This window comes from Apteryx mantelli, chromosome 1 (assembly GCF_036417845.1).
Source record: "Apteryx mantelli isolate bAptMan1 chromosome 1, bAptMan1.hap1, whole genome shotgun sequence".
Classification (NCBI taxonomy): domain Eukaryota; kingdom Metazoa; phylum Chordata; class Aves; order Apterygiformes; family Apterygidae; genus Apteryx; species Apteryx mantelli.
Genome location: NC_089978.1, coordinates 120179734 through 120204717, shown reverse-complemented (window position 1 = coordinate 120204717; position 24984 = coordinate 120179734). Strand labels below are relative to the sequence as shown.

Below are 24984 nucleotides of genomic sequence, written 5' to 3'. Positions count from 1 at the left end.
AAAGTGAATGTCTTCATCAAATATAAACACTCAATATCCAAGTTTCAAGAGGTTGTATCAGTTTCTTAACTTTGTGAAGCCTGAAGAACTTTGCAGGATTGTAAAATTTTATAAATATGAACTTCTGTTTCTTATAAGTTTCCTTGGTGACATTTGCAAAATTATCAAGAAGGCACTTGGGACTCCCAGGGATCACTGCATTCCTTTAATTATAACCAGCAGGAATTCTGAAGCTCGTAAATGGAAGTCATTTCTTGTCATGTGCTCCCAAGATTTTCTGAAAGATATGTAAGCTCACAGAAATTGAGTAGCCATGTAATAAAATGCTATGAATACTCCAACAAATGGGACTGTTTCCAGCAATTTTACAAGTAGGACAAATTAGTGATGGTGCACACAGAACATATGGACACATCCTTTCATGTATATCCAGAACAAGCAGCCAAGAGGAAGAAGGGAAGACTGTTGTGGATATACATGAAGCTTTTATTTGTACTCTTGTGCAATAGGAGCTGTCCACAGAAAACTACTGAAGGATCAGGCCCATAATCTCAATGTGAAAAACAGATTTACTCTTCTGCTGAGAAAGACTCTGCTAAATAAGAGAGAAATAAAGTAGAGAAGGAAAGTTATAGAACTGATAGCAAGGTCCAAGCACAGAAAACAAATACATTAATGTAAAAATATAGTTAAACAGATCACTAATTTAGCTGTGCTTTTAAAGCACCTTCTTCCTTATGACTTTTGTTCCTCCCATGAATTGCTGAAAAATATTCAGAATCAGAGCTTCAATTAACAAAATATTATTTACCTTTTTATCAGTCCCTAAGAACAGAAATTTTGAGAAAATATCAAACCTTTGTTCTGAGCCAGCTCTCTATATATACTACACATTTTTGCTTTTTTATTTAGAAATACACTGATACATATTTGTGTGGTGGCTGACAAGGGGTCACTCTGTTCTGCAGCTTTTCAGCCAACTATGCAGTGAACATAAGCCAACCTAAGACATAATTAGAGAACTGACTTGGCCTGTGATGGGAAAAAAATTCCTGGAAATTCAGTCCAAGATGCTATGATTTTCTGTTACTGTAAAGAGAGAAAGTTTTCCATTGCTTGAACAGTTATGTGATATAATCGGAGATAGACTATCACGATCCTGAAATAATATTGTATGTTCAGCCTGGTAAATTGACATAGCTCATTTCTAGTAGATTATGAATCATTCTGAAAACTATACAGTTGGCAACATTTGTCACCTTAGATGAAAGTGAGTTTCTACAGGGACATACAAAGAATCCATTAAATGTCTGAACCTGAATCAAAATCTGCTCTGAAAAGAATTTCTAGGTAGACTGTCTTTGCAGTCTTCATAGATGCTAAACATTTGCAAGTTAGATCCCTTAATACAGTATGTCTGCCCTGTTCCACAGTCTGTTATCTGTCCATCCTATTTCATAATCCTTTAATATCTCCCACAAACTGTGCGATACTTAAAAAAAAAAAAAGTCTTTCATAGGCACTGTTGTCTTTTTCTTCCAAAACCAAACTCCAGATATCAATATAATCTCTGTTTCCTCCCTAACAGTATTCAATTTTTCCTTTCTACTTTAAAACTATTACTCAGACACTGACTAAAGCTTTTACTTTTTGAAAGGTTTCAGGGCATCATAATCTATTTAGCCTGCACCAAAGAGGTCACATGTCCCGCGGGCTGGAGGAGTGGGATAAGAAGACTGAGCCTTGTTACAGCCTTGCAGTGGAGCTGAGTCCTTCTGTAAGAATTCCCTCATGGGAAAGGAAACATGGTACACAGAGGATATAAACCATACCAGCTGCACCTCAGGCTGTACAGTTGAACTGGAAAATGCTTATTCCTCTCCTTTTCCTTTTCCCCCCAAACCCTCAAAGTTAAACATAAAAAATTAAAGGCATCTTGCTCCCCGAGAGCAGTATTAAGCATACCAAGCTGTATACTTACCATAAACTGTATTAAGTTCTCCCACAGGGCCCAGATTCTCTAGCTGAATTGTATTTTCTGTAATGTACAAAATAATATATAACTAGCTGAGGAAACTGAAGTATAGAGAAGAGATTTTATAGGATACACCCTAGCAATCTGCTAAGGCACTGCAATGGCATCTCCAAATAAAGAATGTCTTTTGGAGCAGGATTTAGGGTGGAGGGGCTGGCTGTTTCTTTGCTGCTCTTTTGCTCCCTTGTCTTTTGGTGCAATTTACATTAAAGCCAAATCTCTTTGACAAAATACTTCATTTTGTTGACAGACTCAATTTACAACTCATGGGCAGTTTTCACAGAAAAAAATTTAACCCACCTCTATATGCCAGTGAGTGGACAAGAAAGACACCATGTCAGATAGGATTTTTCCTCTATGAATCTCACTCCTGTATTATTTAGACCTGAATAGTGTAGTTACACAATTTAATAAATAAAAGAGATAGAATAGCTGAGCAGTAGAGGCAAGGGGGGAAATTAGTTTCCCAATGAGATTTTAAAAAGAGATGAAGAGGTGATGAAGCAGAGAGATACAGGAAAGTACCAGGTTTAAAGAACTAGAAAGCAATATGACCTTGTTAATTTTGCAGTCAGTCTGCAGCTGTATTTACTTAACTCATACCAGAAATGGTGCTCTTTCTCAAACTCTAATATTAAAACAAACACTGCTATTTTTTGAATATTCATTGGTATGATTTAAAATGAACCTTCCTGAATGTGAATAGTAAAATTTGTAAGAGAGCTTGAGGTAAATGACTTGGTAGGAATAATATGAAGATTTAAGAATATCAATAGGTAACAAATATGCAATGACAGAATTATTATTACAAAAATAATGGAGAAAATTATAAACAAGAAGGTAATTTTGTCCTGCAGAATTGTTTGCCTACAGTAATGTTCTAAATAATGGTTTAAAGTATATTTATCTGTCAATAAATGTGTGCACCGTATTATTTCAAAGCCATAAAAGTATATATGTACAATAGAGTACATACTCTGCACTTCAACTGCAAAAAGATGTGGTACTCTGTGCATATAGAGATGCATGAATTGTTATTCTTGCCATTTTTTCCACACTTTTTGAGAAACAAATCATCTCATGTTATGCTCAGTACCACATCGAAGACTAGCACAGCACTACTGTGCTCCTGGAGACTGGCCACACTTACTTTGCACAAGTGCCCAAGTTCTTCCATTCCAGCTTTTTTCCCCATGTGAATTGGTAGTTCATGGTGTGCAACTCATCCCTGTTTAGGATGACAGATGTTCCTTTGTGGATTTAGCTAAGGAGACATTTCAGTATTCTCTTTTGAGATTAATTCAGTTCCACTCAGACGTTAGATACATAATGCTTCTTTTCCCTGCTTTTTTCTCTCTACCATAAAACCTGACCCTCCTTGACTATCAGCTGGAATCTAGCTTAAACGGGCACTAGCCTTACATACCCTGATTAGACAGGATTCAAACACTTTATTGCCAATTGCCTTTCTGTGAAGTCTCTATGACCTGCGTGAAGCTCATTGACCCTAGTCCTCCATATTACTTAAATAATTAAACCACTCTGGTGATTCTTTAATTATACTTACACTTGTCTAATTATAATTTTGCATGTTGTCAGAAGGATCACATTTTTTCAGAGGCGATTTCCCTCTTTCCCTTAAGTACCAGCTATTACTTTTTCAGTTCAGATTTTGATTTTATGTTAGATTTTTAAATCATGAAGAATAATATGTGCACCATCTCTGATCTGCATGAGGCTGAAGGGAACCTGCAGACTGTGTCACATTACTCAGGAGCAGGCATATTTCATTTGGTAGCATTGTGGCTTGATTGTTAGCATGTATTACCTCTTTTTCAAGGCATAGTGTTTTGTTGTTGCTATACATACCACAGTATGCTTCATTCCCTTGCAAGCTTCAGGACGGAATCATAAAGTCAACATCAGTGATGAGGCTGGGGAAAAGGAAAAGGCTTCGAACAATATGAATGTGCATATGATCACTTTAGGTGTCTGGCCAGTCAGTAAGTTTTTTAAAATGTATACTCAGTATGAAACAGTGAACACTCTGCTGTTAGTGTTGAATGACAAATTTTTAGCCTCATGCTAATCTTTCTTTTTAAAATGAACAGTTTGATCCTGTCATATTTTTCAATTACTGGAATTGTCTGAGGCATAAGTAACAATCTGCTGCCTAGAAGTAAAATGTTTTTGATGTGACTAGAAGCGAGAAATGTAGGGCTTGTGAAATACTACATTTTCATTAAATCTGCAGCACATTCTTGTGAAAACAAGACTGTTGAGTAATTTGGGTGTATAAGAGCTTTTGGATAATAGTATTAAATAAACCTTAGAATTTGACCGTAGCTGCAGGTGCAGATCAGCATCTCGCTGTAAGCCCACAGCGCTCTGTGCAGTTCTTGTGGCTTTCACGGCCTTTCGGATCTTCTGGGAAATGAACCGTGTTTGGTGCATGTTTTTAAAAAATAATCACTACAAATGGGCTTTGGGAAATAATCATTAAAACAAAATCTAGCTTATTTTAGCATAGTAAGTGATGTTAAACAAGCTTCTCAGTTTTCCTATTCTACTGTTATTAACCTCGTTTCCCAAGGGAAGAACTGTAAAAGCCTTAGACTCTAAAAAGAGAAAAAAATAGGTCTTGGAACTGTTGAAAATGGGAGTGAATAATTTTGAGGCTCTCTGACCAGATATAATTTTTGCCTGCAGGAAAGAACTTAAGGATCTTGCAGCAGCCATTATTAATGACACTGATATAATTACTATTAGGAGAAAAAGAAATCTGGCCTCTAAATATCAATTACATACAGCAAAGGGTTTATCAAAGAAGTTCTGAGCTAGGCCTTTTCCATTAGGTGCCTGGTTTGGCTAGTCTCCTAATAGTTGTCTTCAATTATTTAGAGCTAGCTTCTAAACCTTTGTATTTAATAATAAAGTAGCCTACAGAGCTATTACTATTGTCATTCCTGCTGAACCAAAAGATCTCACAGAGAAATATAATGCTGTTTAAGCAACTCTAGTGGTTTTGATTAAAAAAAACATAGCTCAGTCTCTGCTGATCTTGTGTTCTTGTCCGTAGCTAATACCATTTTCCCCAAAGAAAATTGTGTGCACAAAGCTTATTCCAGTAACTGCTAGAAGAGCTGCACAAATGTAGAAAAAGTATGTTAATGCTTTTGAATAAATGGTTTTCAGACTTTTTCAAAGATACAGGCGTAGGAGCTATGCAAACTGCTTACAAGTCAACATATGTAGCACCACACAGTTAGTTCCGTACCTCAAAGAAAGCTAAATCCACTAATAGTAGAGGTTGATTCCTAAGAAGAAAAATGTTTAAACTTTCATCTAGCCATACCGCAGTCGCAGTTCAGAGAAAACTAGTTTTAAAAATAATTTACTAACACAGCAAGAATAATAAAGTTAACTGCAGGAATCAGCTGTTAATCTTAAGAGAGTGGTTAGGTAGACTCAAAAATCAGAAGAACCTCATATTTTATAGCAAAGTAGCATTCAGCTCACTCCAGGGGACAAACTTAATATGATTTTTGATGAACTTATGGTAAAAGAGATGTTGTCTCTTTAGGTTTGATATATCAAGTGCACAGGAGGGAGTGGTAACAGTTTTTACATGTTTAATCTTAAATTAGCAAAATCGAGAATGCACTCTCACCTTAAAACATTATTGTTATTAATTAGTTTCAGTGTGTTCACCTTTGAGTGTAGGTGCAGTAGATTGTAATAATATCTGAAGTTAATAAGAGTTATAACTCCCTCAGGTACCTAAATGCGAATTCAAGAGTCAAATTTGGGGTTTGAAATTTTGACATAGATTTATCAAAAGAATGGTATGTGAGTTTCATGAGCTACTATCTGAAAATATTTAGTGTGGTTGCCAAAAGATGGCCCTCTAAACAAGAATATTTTTCTTATTTATAAGTTAAATATAGTGTCCAGACATCTGTTGCTCTAAAACCTGTTAGGATATTTCCTTTAGACTTTCAAGAAACAAGAATTATCCTAAAAGTTCAGGAAAGTCTTAATCCATGAGCCCGAACTATTTTAAAAACTGCAGCCTGAGCACTCTTTGTTTGCCTAACACACAACTTACTTACTGTTCATAAACTGTTCTTCCCCAAACTTTAAGATAGATTCACAGATTAAATCAAGAAGATACTGTATGTACTTTGAGACATGAGTAAAGTCATATCTTTGTCTAAGTGAAGGAATGTTCCAATATGAGGTATCTTTTCACTGTGCAGTTTCTTCCTTCAATCCCTGATGCATTCAGGAGATATTTGGGGAAATGGAGGTCAGAAGACATGTATTCTTTTTTTGGCTAGACATTTTGAGAGAATAAGGTTCCCCTTTTTTTTTCTTCTGGGGCTGCTTTGAAACTGCACACTAACCATGCAAAAGGACAGATTGTTATTATTTTTCTGCTTTTAACATTCACACCAAAATGGAGGCAAAGCCACCAACTGCATAATATTGGAACCTCTTTTATATTAAGTAGTGGTGCCCCCAAAGCAGTAATGCTGGGAGAAGGGAGAAAATCCAGAGGGAAAGAGGAAGCACATCTAAGGAGAGCTTTTCTGTTTTGATGTAAAAAAAGATAACTGTTTTCCATGTTTAATATTAGTATGAACATTTTACAGATGTATTAAAATAAAAGCTGTCTTAAATTCCTTTTGTTAGAATGGAAAATATACAGTAGATAAGCCTTTACTTTAAAAACATGATTTGGTTAACCAACTCAAATACTTAGAAAGGGTATGTTATTAAGTAACTCCCATGTAGTTTTGTTAGTTTTGCACCTTAATAAAATCATGAATGTTTATTTTGTTGATTTGAAGAAAGGTAATATAAAAAAATCTGTCTTTTTACTTTTTTTTAATGCATTAGTATTAATAGTTTCAAAGTGCCCTTTCCTGATGCTCTTGTCAGGGAGGCTGAGTTAACAACCTGTTATTATGTACTCCTTACCGAGCTGTTAATAGCTTCTGCAGGAATTCACCTGCTGCTCATAAAAACATTTATGTTGCTGTAGGAACTTCACTGGGTTGATGCATCTTGTATTTGCAGTGACCTTGTACAAACTATCTGTTCTTTTTGTATATATTGTCACAAGTACTAGCGCATTATATTGTCACAACAGTGATTCTGTAGTGATTGAGAAAGCACTTCCTTTATAAAAATGTGTTTCCATCAGCATTTTAGTTTACTTGTTAGATTGTGTTTTATTATTTTAAATTTATGTTAAACTAATTGCAAAAAGACTTCTGTTTTGCTTTATATTCCTCTAAGATCTTGCTGAGATGTTTGAAGAAAATATGAATTCAAATAATATGCCATATTTAATGCTGAAGTAACACCAGCATCTGAAGTGCAGTCATGATGCCAGAGATGAATTCAGCCCTTTTAAGTTAACATTACAAGATAGATGTTTGCTGGCTGCATGCACTGAGGCACAAAAGAATGCGCACACATGCTCACAAATACATAAAGCATGTGATGTGCTACACTGAATCTCAGAGGATCAGCCCTGATCAGCAGGTACCCTCCTGCCTCTTGTTTTTTTTTCCATTGGAGTGATTAAATTGAAACTTTGGTAATTTCATATTTTATATTTTAGAGTAAAATCCCCCCCCATGTTGATTTTGGTTGGGTGGTATTGAAATCTGTATTAATATTGCCAACATCATTCTATATTTGTAAGTGCTGATTTTCTCTGGAAAGAAAACAATTGTCCCAAAGAAGTATACATGCAAACTTTACATATTAAATATTCATGAATCCAGGTATTATCATCTTATATGCATGAGTATTTAGATTAATCCTATTGATTCCATCATTCCTGCCAGATTCACAATAGCAATCTGAGTCAATTCTATCTATGAAAGTAGGTATTCTGGTTACTTAAATAAAAGGGATAGCTCTAATAACTCCACTGAACTACAGTGGATTGGTAGATTCACCTGAATATGAATAATAATCACCGAATTACACCACAGCTTTGAAAATATGTTGTGCTTTTTTGTCACATTAGAGTATTGACTACATCATATTGTAGCAAGTCACCATTATTTTGGAGGTCTTCTGAAAAAGTGGATCATTGTTGTTATATTGAAGTTACGGTTCAGTTGTAAAATGCTTCCTTTCTTTAAAAATTTTTTCACGCTTTAGTGTGAAATAAAGGAAATGCGCTTTCTAGGTTCAGTGTGGGAATGCAGCAGTTCTGTGTGTACAGCATTATTATGATTGTACCAATGCTGATAATGCTGGAAGTAAGAAGATTCCCTGTGGTATGTCTCAGCAACTTAGAGAACTTCAGGTATTTGGACTGTAGTTTTTTTACATTACAGTCTTTTTATGTTGTATGAGGTGTCCCTTTTTGCTATCCTTCCTCCAGGGGCCTTGCATTTTCCTTTTAAAAATTCTATTATCCACTGACTTACTTCCCACTTTTAACTAGAAGCACTCTGTATTATACAGAGATATGTTGCATTTGACTGAACGAATCACTGTTATTCATGATTATTCACTCTTTCTCATAGCTGAGGAACTAGAGTATATCCAATGAAATCATTGGGATGTAGATTTAAAACAAAGAAAGCTAGTATTTTTTTTAAACAGTTTGTAGTTAATTGTTGCCAAAGGATGTTTTGGAAGCCACAAGCATAAATGGGTTCAAAAAATAATTAAGTAAATTCATGGAAGAAAAGTCTTTCATGAGCTGTAAAATATAATGAAGCAAATCTAGCTAATTCAGAAAGTCACTAATCTGCAGATTGCTGGGGTCTGGGAGGATGTTAAAGGTGAGCAGGGGAAGGGGGAACTTGTGCTTCTTATGCTGTATTGCAGGTGTAGAATGGCATATATAGGACCTGACTCCGAATTTTGAACTACACATCTCACACACCAAATGAGCAACCTGACAGTTAGCCTATTGACTGTATGTGCATAGCTCTCTGGGTTTGTTTCACAACCAAAAATTCACAAAAGGCTTCAAACCATAAAATTCTGCTGGGTGGCATCTGTTTCCTGTTGAGTTCTGTTTGTCAGCTGTTTTATTATCTCGTTATGAGGTACACCTTGGTGTTAGATATCTTGGAGGAAACTGTGCATTACTGTTCACAGAGGACAGCAACGTTTTTGAATACTGGTTTGTTTGATTACTGTCGTGTTAGTAAGCTAGTTCATGCTTACAGTAGCTCCTTGCTTTTTCCAAGGAAAGACAATGCAGGGGGAAAAAAATAGTAGGGGGAAAAAATAAGAAAAATATACAGGGAGAACTTGAGAGGCTGACATTTTTATATCCTGAAATTGGAAAAACTCCTGGAGATATTGGTGCAGAGGTTTTCGCTGGCAAATATTCTTAATTAGAAAACAAATGTTATTAGAGTAGCGCATAACTGCTGGAAAGTTGGAATTTAATATTTGGGGTTTTCTGACCATTCAAGTCATGTTCCCCAGCTCCCTTTATTGTATTCTGGTTGCACTCTGTTCCACCACCAACTTAAGGTACAGGCCAGTTTTTATTCCTCTCTGTTTAATCTCCTTGTCAGTATGATTGCAGTGTCCTATCTGCTGCCTTCACACCTCGTTTTCCTGCTTGGCCCTCAATGATAACCACACAGCTTTTGCTTTGGCCACCTCTCACCTCATTGTGCTGGGCAGAATGTTAACACTGTTTTAGAGTCACCCTGTCCTCATCTGTCCTCACTTGATTTTCTCTTTTTAATGGTTCACCTCACATCAACTCATTTCTGCCTTTCCAGGTATATAATCCAATTAAAATGAGGTTTGGCTGGGTTTTGACCTTTCCATATTTTCTTTATGATTGGTTATCCGTTCTTCCCCTTTTCTTGTTGACAGCTTCACTTTCTGTATGGAGAAAGTTATGAGCTGACTGACAGGCAATCAAAATATAAAATATTGAAAAGCCAAACAGATAAAGCACACTTTGGTATTTCAGGTCCCTAAACTGTTACATCTCAGATTAATGACAAGGGAGGTCAAGAAGGGAAGGGAGAATATTGCAGCCTGAAGTGGCTGATGCTTTAAAATTCTGCTGGTCTCTTCTCTGAAGCAAATACTGGAGTCATCTGTAATTTTCTCTATGGTCCTACCTTTTCCTGTCAGGGTTTTCATCTTAGTTCAGATTTGTCTTCTAAACAGATCCTTCTAATTGCTCTTCTAAGTTTACCTTAAGTTTGTTAGTCAGCTGGAACCATAAAGTGCAAGGTTTTTAGCAAGTGGTTTTTTTTTTTCAGGAAGATGAATGTTTTTTTCTAATTATTGTAATTTTTCTTGTCACTCTGTATTACAATGAGAATTTACCTCATCCTGTTGGTCATTTTGTAATCAGATACCAGTTAATGTTAAAATCACATTTTCGAACTTATGAGTGCGTCTCTTCTCTAATACCTTCAAATTTTACTGTTGGTATTCATGTTAATACATATGCTACAGGTCAAAATAATTTTCTAACAGAAAATCATACACAACATGTTTTAAAGATAAAGAAACTTTCAAAGAGAGACTTCGTGAGTTTCCCAGGTATAGTAATTTTAGTGATTTCCATGTAATTCTCCGCATCTACAACAATCTGAGTGAGTTGAGAAACAAGATGTGACTAGGGGTAATAAGCATTCAGAGATCATATTATAGGAATAATTGTATTGCAGAATAAATAATTTTTGAGAATGTTAGGGACAAATTCGTTGTAAGCGGAATAAAGACAGTATAAATCAAAGGCAATTTCCATAAATTATAGCTATGGGGGCTATATTTTTCTTGGAAAACACAGGCAGTAGGTACAAATTCCACAGTTTGCTGTTATTTGACTTTAATGAATTCTATTTGAACTAATTAATCACATATTGACTATACCTAGTAATTACCTACTGTTTCACTTAAAAGTGTATCCAACATTAAAGTTCAGTTTATCTTGGGAGTAATTAAGTACCATCATGGCTGATTCCATGAGAAAATTGGGGAAGGGACTGGAGACTTACTTTCATTATGGTCCAGAGCTAGAATTAATGAAAATTCCTCGCTTTGAGAATTGTGGCCATTCCTTTAAAATAGTGCTGCTTCCTCTGTAGGTCATCTTGTGTACATCCTTCTGACTAATGTATCTAGGAAAGAAGAAAAATGTGACCAAGTGGTCTCATAAAAGTTTCTTTTTTATTTTTAGTGCTTTTATTTAAACATTGATGATGTCTAAATCATAAAACTCAGTATCTTCTTTACTTTAGTGTGGTATTTACTAAGATTTGACATTGTGCTTTAGTGCACAAGAGAAAGACCTGGTCCTTGTGGTATATAGATTGCATCTTTATTAGTATTTCCTCCTATTATAGTTCTCCAAAAATGCTAAGCAGGGTTATATGGCTTAAGCACAGAATTTTCTTGTTGGGGCACAATGGATATAAACTACAAAATCTATGTGCAAATGGTTGATGGTAAATTCAGTTAGTGTCTCCATGGATTCTTCCTGCACACATACATTTGGATGTTGTAAGTACACAGGTATGTTTTCAGCTGGCAGAAGTTTTTGAAAACCCTTTCACCAGTGTCAATTTAAGAAGGCTTTTCAGTTGCTCAGAGGACTCAATGAATTTTATACCTTGATTGTCATTCATAAAATAAGCCAGACACACAGTAAATAGCACGAGAGTGGTAATTCCTTAAGCTCCTGCTATATATTTTAAATGATAGAAAATGATATTTGGTTATCTTTTTCCACTGCCAAAATAAGTACTGACAGTATTTTGATTAGAGCCATGTTTTTCTTTCCCAATTAAATATTAACAGTGACAAATCTTGTATGACTGAAAGTGGCTGAATCTTTATCAGGGCTTTACAGTAAAGTTAATCTAAAGATTACTTTAGCATTATAAGCAAAATTCAGCATTTCAGCTTGTATTTCCATTATTCTATGTTCGCACTGAACATTGTTAGTTCTGTGTACTTTTTCTCACCCGTAAATTCAGAATTTAAACACTTTGATTGCAGTATGAATCTAAAATGATAAAAAGTCATCACATTTTGGTTAGTCTTTGTCAATACTTTACCTCATATATGGGCACAAAGTCTTCATTTCTGTGCTGTTCTGTATGAAATAAGGTGGGGGGAAAAAGTTAGAGTGCAGCATGTTCATATATGGGTGGCCTGTGGAGGTTTATCTATTTGTTTGAAGGCTTTAAATGTCATCAGAGGTAATCCGTTTCTCTTGAGCATATGAGAAAAAATGGCAATACACAGCACATTAATATAACCTCTGGATGTTGATTGTATATGACATTCATTAATAAAGTAGCTGACTTTAGTGACACATAATGAAGAATTATTGGTTAATCTGATGATGTCATACAATAGAAATGTTTCATTACAGCATATGTTGATGGAACAGATGCAGCTATTCTGATGCACTGTAAAAGCAGAAAGCTCTTCATTACTTTTTATACTCTGATCCTGCCACCCCATTTAATCAGTTTGTCTAGTCTCAGATAATTAGCACCATTGTAACTTCTGTTCAGTCAGACCAGTGGCTTTCATATACAAAGCCTGGGAGAGGAGACTGAGGATGCAAAAGAATTCCAATGAAGCATAATATTTCTTTAGATATGAGAGAATGTCTTGATCATAAAACCAAGTACAGAATTAGGATGTTCAGATACTCATGCAGTGATGACTCTAAGAGTCTGATTCTGCCTTCATGGGAGACTATGGACCCTCTGTGTCTTTCAGAATGAGAACTGAATCAATTGACAAGAACAGCCCAAACAATAAGAAAAATACAATTTCCTTAGAAATAGAGATAGTATTTTCAAAGTTTATAATATAATTCTATGTTTAAATTTGGCAGATAGTCTTAGATTCTTTATCTCACTGTGTAATAATATTGACATTACTTGTCATTTGCATTATATTTATGTTTTAATTATAGATTTTCACCAAAATAAATTTGCAGTAGAATATGGAAGAAGTCTTATTTCCTCATATGGCAAGTAGTTATTTTTTGAGTACATTGTATTAGATTTACTCCTTTAAAGCTTCAGACTATGTGTTCTCAGAAATATTTCTGAGTCCTGTGCTATCTAAAGATCACAATGCTGCTTTAAGGCTAATATGAAGGATTAGAACGTTTCTTGTACTTCTTTTATATCAACCTAGAGCCCTATATAATGGCCAGCAATTTGCTTAATGCTTATGTGCAAAGGGAAAATACAGCCATATCAATGAAACTGTTCTTTTCTTTCACAGATTCTTTGGAAGTCCTCTGTAGTTTTCAATAAATACAGAACAAATGTAGACCTTGACATTTCCCATGACCTATCACAGAGCATACTGTGGCTCCCTTTTAGCCCACAAAACCATGGAAAACAGAGTGCAAGGCAGGAGGGCTGATATATGTCTCAGTATTGCCTCTGTGTAAAATGAGGGTGAGGTCAAAGCATGCGCATCGGTGCATGGGCACATCCAGGAAGTACATCCCTGTCCTGTAGTTTAGATTAGTTTATGAACCCAGGATCCATGCAGGATTAAGTAGTGTAAAGAATGAAACAGATCATCCCATACTTCTCTGCACGCTAGAATTGTGTTGTTTTCTTCTGAGACTATCTTTATCCTCTTTGGGAACCATCATGGCAGAAAGAGTAGCCAACCTTGAAAGCCAAAGCTTCCAGGCTACCATCATCAACCTCAAACTGTGTCTCTGTGGGGAAAGCCCTAGCTTTCCAGGTTCACAGCAGATCTTGTGACTGTGATGAGGGAGTCTCGGCAAAATCATCTTTGATCCTTGAGGACTTTTCTCTCTGTATATCCAGCTGTGGGTCTGTCACAAACTGTGGAAAAAGATTACCTGCTGTTTCATATAGATAATTGCATTTCCAAAGGCTAATGTGAGCTGAAACTTTCCAAAAGGATCTGAAAATACAGTCAAAAATATTCTGTTATTTCAGTGGGACATGCTGAAATAGAAAAAATTTAACATGACACGAATGTAAATTTTACCAGACCACTCCTTGTCCACTTTCTAATATTTTCTTTAAGAAGTAAAACCCTGAAGCTTGTCCTGTTAATGGTCATGGAGTAGTTTATCACCTTTTCCAAGTAAGGAAAATGTTCTTTTGGTAAACACAAGTTTCTTGTTGATCATTACATTTGGGGATTTTTTTTTGGGGGGGGGGGGTGGTGGGGTCCCCCCCCCCCAGTAAAAGGCAGCAAGTATTGCTATTACTGTCTCAGGTATGTTTTCACAGACATTGCAGAATATTCCTTTGGACTCCAGCAGTATGCAACCAGTGCAAAATACTAAGTAGTGCCTTCTTGGCCAGAACGTCTAGTGGTCAATAAATTCATCCACTTTTCTCCTGCACAGAAAATTGGATAATTTCCAATGCACTATCAGCAAAGCCTTAAACTGTAAGGTCATTCAGCTAGTTCCAAAAATATATGGGGTTGTGGTGTCTGTCCTTCTGTAAATTCCTTTTTGGAAGAAGGCCAGAGCCCCCTTTCAGTCTCAGACACAGCCAAATTTATCACTGGTGTAAATGACTGCTAGCCGAGTACAACAAATCTCTATGCACTTCTCTCAGTACTGAACTTGGTTCTCAGTACTCAGGTTTCCACACCTCATCATGAAGCATTGTTTAATGGTAGTCCATGCTAACAGTCCCAAAGTGTAATTGAGTCGTTTTTCAGGAATTAACAGCACTGCTGTATAAAAACGAAATATTCCAAACTAGACCTAACACAGGTGCAGAAATAAGGTTATCTAGGCAAATACCATGGAGAGTATTTTGGGACTGGCAATGAACTTTATTACAAAGCAGGGAAAAATTGTCTTGGCCTGCACTGTGGCATTAGATGGTATTTCAGAGGACTATGGTAGTCTTTGGGAGCCCAGATCCTCACAGTGAGTTTGAAAAAACTTGGTGGTAGAGATTCAAGTGTCAAATACTGTTACTGTTCGGAGATTTGTCTTCTGTATGAATCCAGGCAAAAATAGCTCATTTCTTTGTGTGAAACCTTCACACGAAACACTGCTGAGTTTCAAACGTTTTTTTTCTGCCTCGTATTTGAGCACCGCTCTCATCTGACGCCTGCTGCCGCAGCTTGTTTCCCAGACGTGCCAAGGTGACAGAAGTCCACCCTTTCCTTTGCAATAATAAATCCTGCCCTCTTGCCCATGTGGCAGCAGTATTACTTTTATGACCGTGCACACCTAGGCGTAGGCTCACAGGCCTTGTGATGGACAGAGGCAGGGGCTGGTGCAAGGTAGGAGGAATATTCCCCTCCCGACCCCGCAGGAACAGGCAGTCGGGCAACGGCGGCAGAGAGGGGGAGAGAGACCCGACGCTCCGACGGGCACCGCGTTTGCCGCCCCCAGGGTGGGAGCGGGGGACCCGCGTCCCCCTCGTCCCTCAACGCTCTTCGCTTGCTCCTCATAAAAAGCCAGGCGGTTTGAACTGAAATAAAACGTGGCCTTTGGGGGTCTAACGGCCTCTCGGTTTTCTTTGGGGAGCTCGCTGTAAGGGGTCTGGGCTGACCCTGAGCAGGGCTTGCCCCACGTGTGCCGCAGCACACGTATCCTGGGGGTTTCTGTCGTTGAGTAATGCAGGGTCTTGCCTGGAAACCAGAGGTACCGAGAAACGCTTACCCCATTGTGTGTTTTTCTTGCAAGCATACGTCTTTGCAGTCCTCATCTTAGTGTTGTGGTAAAGCATCACAAATGTCATCATATTCTTTAAAATCCTGATCAGTGGTTTTAATACAGTTCAGTACCTCTTAAAATCAGTTTCTAAAACCTTTTAAATGCACAAGTTAGCTTTAATTTGATACTCAGCATTTAGCTTTATTCAAGGAAAATGTTTTTTTCTGTTGCAGTAATTCAGAAAGAGAGGAAGGAATAAATTCACCAAATGGAAAGAAAAAAGACAGAAAAAAGCAAACTAGGATTTGATGGTAGAGCGTTTGATCACTGCTCTCCAGAAACTTGTACCTGAACTTGTTTCTCTACTGAATATTGTGATAAAAGTAATCTAGACAGAGTCAGAGTCAGGTTTCAACTTTCAGTAACGCGTACAGTTTCCTGAAAAGTTAGCATGTTTTTCAAAGAAAGGGGTTAGCTCAGATTAAGAAGATTGTTTGCCAAAATCACCATGTGAAAAAAGGTATTGGAAAGCTAATGCATGTCACTGAAATCCTTCCCATTTCTTCTATGTTGCCACTGTATTTTTTTGATAAAAGTTGTGTTTCTAGACAAATAATTTGTCATCATTTTTTTCTTATGACACAATGCATTGAATGACAGAATACAATGAAATATAAGCTACAATCATCAGCTTCTACAAGACCATATATGTGGTTGTCTAAAAACATCATAGTTTCTTGTCACATTGTGAAAGAAATAAAACACTGGTCAGTTACTAAAATGTTTTTTCATCATCATCATCATCCAAAAATTGCAACTGGACAATCCAGACTTAGTAGTTACAAGTTAGGTTCAAATATCTGAAAAACAGATTAAGATGATTTTAATCTGCAGGGTCTGAAAAGAACTATCTGCTAGTGTTTATTCAGCATTTCTGTGTATTCAGGGTTGACAAAGTTTTCTGTAATGGTTTATGAAAAAAGGTGACCTCAATTTTTACTTATCCAGTTTTCAAGGTTCAACAGATTTGTAATAACCTTGCTGTACTACTATATAAACTGTGCAACAAACCAGAAGCCAGTATTCATTTTCTATTAATTTGCCAAGTAATGTCTTCCAAAATTAATTTTAGCATTACCAGCTACAAATGATGATTCACTGACAACAGTGAAAATATTTTATTTCAATAGATTTTTCACATTTTCAAATATTCCTCATATAGTTTAACTGATCATCTGAAAAAATCAAACATGCAATGGATTTCTATTTCAATCATCAGAAATATTTTTTTCCTTAGATTTGAGCCATCATTAGCAAGAAAGAAAAATAAAAGTTGTTCCTTCGGTTGTTGAAGGAGCAAATATATTGTTGGCAATACCTGATACTTTGTCCTACCAAAATGTATCACCGTAAGTGTAGGTAAATTTTGGAAAATACTGGTATTTAAATTTCTGGCACATAAAAGTTATCATGGTAAAGAATTAAACAGTTCCATGGCAAATTGTTTTTATAAACTTTTGTGCTATCATGTTGCTTTCTCTGATCTTATATGTCTTAGCTGCAAAGAAAGTTCTAGGTTTTATTCTTTAAAACTATACCAGAATTATTCTTACAGTCTACTCCCCTAGAGTTCTTTATCTGATGGTCTGCCACAAACCACTGAGAAAACAGGGTAAGCCTCCTGACATTTATTGCTGTCTTTATTGATCCATGGAAAGCCATTTCTCCAATCACCCTAGAATGAAAAAAGCCTCTTATTTCTTAGGGATGCAACTGAATTTGTTGATTAAATGTTACCATCACAGTTCTTGTTACACTCATTATCTTTGACCAACTAAAAATAAAAAATTATACTTGATCACTGCCTGCTCAGCATTCCTGTCTAGGGACCCACTGGATCCCAAGTGCTGCGTTCTCTACAAGTAACATTTAGCTTGTGATAAATATATGTAGTATAAAATGATCTTTAGAAATTGAAAGGTTGAATATGTTGGATAATCCATAACAGAAATTCTGCAAGGCAGATGAGAGCTACTCTGGGAATGTATTTCAAATGTTTTTCAGTGACAGCCAAAGCAATTTCTGTATAAAATTTGTAGGGTCTTTTGGCTTTAGTGGTGCTGTATAAATATATTGTTCAGTGTAAAACCCACAATACTTGATCTCAAGCAGGAAGGTAGTCTGGGGAAAGGAAATGGCCTTCAACTGTTACATCCAAACTACAGCCAAGTCTCAAGAGCAAGGTACCAGACCAAATACCTCATGCCATTTATGTGGGCTAAAGAAATACACCCTGTATGGCGAGCCAAAAATTTACTGATTGCCTGAGTCTTAACAGCATAATCAAAGATCTGTTACTAGTCCAGTTACAATAATATTAACACTTGTCCAAAATATTCAGCTATTCAAAATATTCAACTCATTCCCAATAACATTGAAATTGATATTTGCAAACTTTCTAGCATCTCTCCCTTCTCCTGGTGTTATGCTCACCCTTCCAGTACCCGCCGCCTCCTAATGCTGATGGTGCCAGTGTTCCTGCAGAGAAAGGGAGAGAGGCTGCAGCGAGTTGCTGGCTCTCTCAGTGCTTCAGTGGGAGGATGTTGATGGTTGGGTTTCTTCCTTCTCACTCTTGGATCTGCATGGGGTTATTTTTATACATTGACAAACACAGCCTGCTAGTTCTTTCCTCATTTGTCCACAAATTCGTTGTTATATCCACATTTTAGAGTATCTTGCATATTTTACATATGTCAGATACTTGTTCTTTGCTCTCTGTTATCCCTAAATATATATATATATTTTTTTAGTTTTATCTGGCTCCCACTGTTGTGTTCCTTAGTGACCAGTAATTGGCCATTTGTGAACTACATTTATAGCCCAGGGGACTCTGTTGCCTTTTTGTGCCTGCACTTTCAAGGTCTCTGTTATCTTTGCTTATATTTTTGGGGCCCCTTATAACAATCTCCTGTTTTTCTTTAACAGCCTTCTAACAGGGATGTCTGGTAACAGAAGTAATGTTTTATTAGCAAAATCTAGTCATGCGTAGATCCTTGTTCTAGGGTCTTTGCATTATGTCACACTACAAAAGTTACAAATCATTAGAAGGTCTGTATGTGTATCTGTAGACAAATATAGCTGTAGATATAATAATAACTTTGGTAAATACTTGATATTAATATTTATCAGTCACTGGTACCACTGTTACATTATCAAAACTTCTTTACAATACATCAAATACAACTCTGATTCAGCTATTCAGAAGTCATTCTCAGTTCTTGGCTGCCACTAGCCTTGTTCTGCAGTCTTCTACAGTAAATCTTAGCATTGTATCCTGGGGAGTCTCCACTACTTTTGACAAAATTTCCATTTCCATCCTCTTTTGAAGGAACCCATTTCTTCTTCCAGTTCCATCAAATTATTCTGAAACTTTATTTCTACAATCTCTCCAGCAGGTCAGAATAAACCAGTAAATTGTAAAAAGTACTTGATCTCAAGCTGCAAGGTAGTCTGGGGAAAGGCTTTCAACTCTTACACCATACAGTGAAATCCCTGAAGTGCTGGTATCCTCCTTATCTTACAGGCTGCTGAGGCTAAACAGAAATTTCCAGTGTTCCAGTAAAGCCTCTACCTACTGGCGTCTGGGCCATGAAAGAAGGAGCTGGCTTGTTTCCAGGTTTGAAAACCCAAACCTGCACATAACTAGTTGCTAAACCTTCGGACTGAAGCATACTAACATCCATATAGAGCAAGCATCTGCTATTTACCTAGTTGTTAATGAATGTATCCAGAATCTTCTCTTCCTTGGGTATCATTTCCTTACCTGGATTAAAGTGCGGAAACAGAGGCTTGGAGTAGTCCTGTGCTTAGCAGGCAAGATCACAAACATAGGGCCGTACCTGTGATTTCTTTTTCAGTCATGCAATTCAATGGGGTCTTGACAGTGCAAAAGCAGGCACCCTTTTTTCCTGATTCTTAGATTGATTTTGAGCTGGTTGCTAGCTTTTGTTGAAAAACTTGATCTCTTTGGGCTAAAATTTGCGCAGTGTGATCAGCAGCTTCATTACTAAATAATTTCAAGTCTTGTTGTGTTCTCCAAGATTGCAGAGCCTGTCCAAGTGATATGGTAAGGTGTATGACCCCTCTACAGATGAAGGTCCCTGGAAACTGCACGTATAACAAGGCTGTGGAATAGAAATTAACTATTCATGACAGACTGGATGTTTGTGAAATGTTTTTAAAGACCTATAGAAACTACTCTGTACATGTTGAGGTTGGATTAGATGATCTGTAAAGGTCCCTTCCAACCTCAACCATTCCATTTGAGTTCTCTATTTCCTTACAAATCAGAAAATAAACCTTTTACACCTTTTTTTGCTCATATACATGCTATTTTTCAAACTGAAGCAAGCTTAATCTCAAACAAAATCTGTCACCTTAACAGCTTGGCCTTATGTCAGAAGAAAATAGATATTTTCTGAAATTTCTCAGAAAATGAAAGTTTAAGAACCACCAAACTGTTCAAAGCAAAGTTATAGTATTTCAAGTGATTGGGAGAGTTTTTTTGATATTTATGAAAGTTGTTAGATTATATATTGATTGTACTCTCCATCCATGAGACTACATGCACACCGTGTCTTAATATTTCAATTTAAATATACACTCTTTGCTATTGTAAAATTTGGTTATAGGCTGTAGAACACATGAGCACTTCATCTTATTACAGATTCTCAGTTTATTTCCATTGTTTTAATTAAGCAGTAAATGCAATTATTTTGAATATTGGTCATTGTTTCCTACCTTCCTGCTCTTCTGTCACTTAACAGAATCATTACGTTCTTTTTGTGTGTTTATTTTTATATAATTTGGTTTTCTTGGCCATCTCCTTGTACACTTACGAGGGGAATTCTGATATACCTCCTGCCATATGCTAATGTGACTTTGTTATACCGTGACTGAATTTGACTGAGTGTGTTGACTGTTTGTTTTATGTAAAAAATACATGTATGTTGTTCAGAAGAGGTTAAGATTCTGGTAGAATCTAACTGAGACCTGTTCTTTTCCTGGCTATATTTCTTATGTGAACCAGATTGTTTCCTTATTAACAGGCTGGAAGCATTATTTGAATAGCTTGCACATACTCTAATATTGCTGTATAATATAATAACTGAATATGGTGCCCTATGGCACACAATGGCTTAATAATCCCACAATTGGATTATTGAGCATATGCCAAGGACAGCTCTGTTCAAGTGTCAATTTGGGGACAAAGCCTCCTATAACACAGTACATGTAACCTTAAGGCACCATATAAAATATTGCAGATTACTGATTTATCAAGTGATAGTAACTAGTGAAAGGTAATTAGCTTTCGGTTCTTTTAATTCACCCCCTCATGTGTAAGTGTCATCAATGACCTGTTTAGCAAAGCTGCGTGTTGTGTTTGAGCAGCAAGCGATGTGGCTGATCTCCGGCCTACAGCAGCTGGTCTTCAGTGGCGCTTCACACCATAATTCCCAGTGACTTCTGCGGGAGCAGGGAGTTCTCAGCAGACACCTGGGATCAAGTGCTGGGAGATTAACAGCGGAATGTTACAGAGAGTATTTCTCCTTTTAGTGTGTGTAAGGGAATTTCGTGTACAACCACATTACAGCTACCTGGAAAGAGAAATCAAATTCGAGAGCAGTGAAGCAGTTGAACCATGCTAGAAGTTTACAAACTTTAAAGAAAAAGTTAATTTTTATTTTCTTTTGCCCACAGGTCTACCCACGGATAGCGCCGGCATTTTGGCACTACCTGCGGGTAGAAGTGAGTAGCGGGTATTTGAATACTCCCACATCTTTACTTTACAGTTTACTAGTACTTACTGAACTCCTAATTTGTCCATTGTGCAAAAATAATTAGCTGCTATTGTAGCTGCCATTTACTGTGAATGTAGTCTTGTACTAATCCATATTGTTTTAACTACAATATAATTACTAACCCAAATCACAAAGATGTGATGTGTTTATAAGCAAGACTAAGGACAAAAAAATTGAAATCTAAGTCAAGGCCATATAATACATTGTGATTATAGCACAATCAAAGTACTGAAATCCATACCTGCACCTCCTTTTATAAACACATTTCACATTCATGAGAAGAATGTGGAGCTTTTGTTCTGCTGTATCATTTTTGCAAAGTTTGTGCAACTCAACTTGATACCATTTCTCCCTTCTTTTGTCCCTCAGGAGCATGAGCAGCTCAGCTACTCCTCCACAAGGTCCAAGGCTCCAAGTGTTATCATCACAGGTCTCAAGCCAGCCACCAAGTATATATTTCATATCAGAGTCAGGACGGCAGCAGGATACAGCGGCTATAGCCAGAAGTTTGAATTTGAAACTGGAGATGAAAGTAAGTTTTACTGAAGGGAAAAAAATCAAGTGCAATAAAAGTAGTATTTAATTCTAAACAGTCAGACATTGGGACTTTGAATGGCTAAATCCATACCATACACTTATCACAGAATGACCACTGCTATATAAGACTCAGCCCTGCACTTCTGGTTTGTCCTTTTTTCTTTTTTCTTTTTTCTTTTTCCTTTTTCCTTTTCATTTTTTTTTTTTTGAGCAACAAATAGACGTCTTAGCCTGAGGTTGCAGCTGAAGGAATGTTTTCTGCTGCAAGTCTTCCCCCGTATCACTTCTTCACTCGAAGGCCAACCTTTTAGCATCTGGAAATATCCCGAGTAAAATCTGTATGTTTCGTAAGCCCAGCAGCTTCCTGCAAGCTCCTAGAACACTGTAACAGAGTCTTTTCTCTATAGGTTGTAGTGCTCCCAGAATCTACAAATAAAATTATGTAAACTTTTATATGTGTTTCCACTCAACCAATAAGCATACTAAACATGCCAGTAAGAAGCAGAAAAACCGAAATATTCCTAAGGAACATATAAAAAGGCTTGACTCATGCTCTGAACAACTTTATAATGAAATCAGATATTTCCCTCCACATTCAGAGAAACTGCAAGCAAGGTATTTGCAAGCATTTGAGATAAAATCAGAGTAGTAGATACAACACTAAAACACTCATTAATGAAATTACTCTAATTAACCAATTAAGTATACCGTGTTTTTCATTAGTGTTTTAGAATTCAAGTTGCTTAAGCTAAAGTACAGACTCAAAACTCTCTGTAAGTGTTTTTAAGAGCACCCATGGGTCTGTGTTCCATTTTCATTTCTTCTTAGCTTCTATGTCAAAAATGTTTTAGGGAGAGATTTCCAAGTGCTTAATGCCTAATTGGATTTTTAAAAATTTCTAGGCCCTTAAGCCAGTTGGTTTGAATAGAACTTAAGCACTTGGGTCCTTTCAAGAATTCTAGTAGATCCTGTCTGCATCTTCTGGTGCGATGCTGTGTGGAATCTGGCCTTCAGGCACACTGGGGCATAACTTGTATCAAAAGTAAATGGAATTGAAACCTCTATGAACCTCTGTCAGATCTGTGAAAATGTGACTTACCCATCTAAATCATGAAGACTATTGTTCCTGTGGCATTTCTTTCATTGCTAAGGCAACATTTCTTGGGAGTGAGATCCCATCCACTCCTTCCCAACCAGCATCTCCTTCTCAGTTACACTAATACAACTGTCTCTTGGGCTGCATGGTGAGCTAGAGCAGGACATTAATATAATTTTAAAATAACTTTTTACATGGATGGGAACAAGTAATTGAGGGAGCTGGGGATCAGAGAGATGACGATTTTTTAAGCTGACCACTGCTACTAAAACCAATGATTCTGGAACCTTACACAGTTTTGAAAAACATGTTTGTAGTCCTTTTTAGTGAAGTAGTTTAGGCTTGGATCCAGATGACTGAGACAGAGATGTCATTGTAAATGCTGGTGTGTTATTAATTCATCCTTCCCTAAGTTCTCATACCAAATATCTGAGGTCTGAAGCAGTTCAAATCCATGTAGACTTAAATGGTGTCATAGTGCTAAGGAGCACCACTGTTACAACACTGACTGTGTATATTGGACTAGCTTCTCTAGCTCTACAGCCATGAGGCAAAGAACAAAAAGAACTAAGGATAGTGTTGTCAAACACATAAAAAGTAGTTTAGAAGCCTGAGTTGTTCTCCAAACTCGCTGGACACCGAGGATGACTAGCAGTGGTACATGGTTTAGGCTTCCATTGTAAGATAATAAAACAGGTGATAGGTTAATGTGTTTTTCATGATGCTACTGTGAGTTTCTCTCAGAATTTACTTGTAAGCCTTATTACCACAGCAAAATTAATATAAGCTGCTATGTTATTCAGTACTAAAAAGGAAATGGTAAATTATTTCACGTGTAATTTATTCATTCAAATTTGTATCCCATTTTGGAGAAGCACTGAATTTTGTGATAAAAAATGATATCACATTCTGTGATATGTTGTCTGAAAATTCATCAGATAATAATAATTTGTAGCCTGTGGGTTTCTCACTAGCCGTCTGCTCACTGCATGGAAACACAAGGTTCCTACAGAAACAGAGCTCTATTGAAGAGAATATATTTCAAATTTCAACACTCTTAAATATTTATTGACTCTCAAGTACTTCTAAGCTCTTAGTGTGAATCTTGGTAGTGAAACATGAATACACATTGTATAGTTGTTGTTTACCGACTTTTATTGCTTAGCCTTGTACCTGACTAAAAGTATTTAGTTTATTTTAGAAATAAATCGTTGTGTGATTGAAAGGAAATGTAGGTAGAGGAGTCCTTGTTTATGATCAAGTGAGGTGGAGATAGAGAGAAATTTTGCATTTCAGTTTAAAATGGTACCTGGAGCTAGATAAAGACTTCAGTTTAATTAAAAGAGTAGTTCAAAGAACCATTACGACTGTGGTCTTATTCAAATATTAGTACAGTGCTTCTTTAGATTTCAAAGGGAAAAGAGGGCAAAGTGAGTACCTGGTGGTAAATATTACTTTTTTCAAATGGAAGCAGCCCTCAGTGACCAATCAAATGGTACCCTGTTACTGTCCAAATATCTTACTTCCTCAAAGCATTATTTTTAAAGTAAGCCTTTTCTAAACTTTAAAGCCATATCAGATGATTATGATCATTCACTTGAACCCCTTTCATAATACAGGCCAAACTTCTGTAGTCCTATAATTTTTCCAGCCAGTTTATAACAATGGATTGAAATGTAACATCTCTCATACACATATACTCTTTGATTTAGAGTCTTCCAGTGATGGGGAGCTCACTATATTTATAGATAAATCATTCTAGTGCTCATTATTAAAAGTTTGCACCTTATTT

At 36.6% G+C, this 24984-nt stretch overlaps 1 protein-coding gene across 7 annotated transcripts in view; it reads left to right on the top strand.

Moving 5' to 3' along the window:
* Positions 1-24984, top strand: part of EPHA6 (EPH receptor A6) — a 550821-nt gene that overhangs the window by 377771 nt on the left and 148066 nt on the right. For 4 of the 7 annotated variants that reach the window (XR_010884765.1, XM_067300379.1, XM_067300347.1 and 1 more), the window contains exons 7-8: positions 21459-21506; positions 21929-22091. Coding sequence is in view for 6 of the 7 variants with exons in the window: in XM_067300379.1 (XP_067156480.1) it covers positions 21459-21506; positions 21929-22091 (211 nt within the window). In the remaining variant the exon portion in view is untranslated. The remainder of the gene's footprint in view (positions 1-21458; positions 21507-21928; positions 22092-24984) is intronic. The other 3 variants (XM_067300370.1, XM_067300386.1, XM_067300362.1) reach the window with 1 other exon arrangement.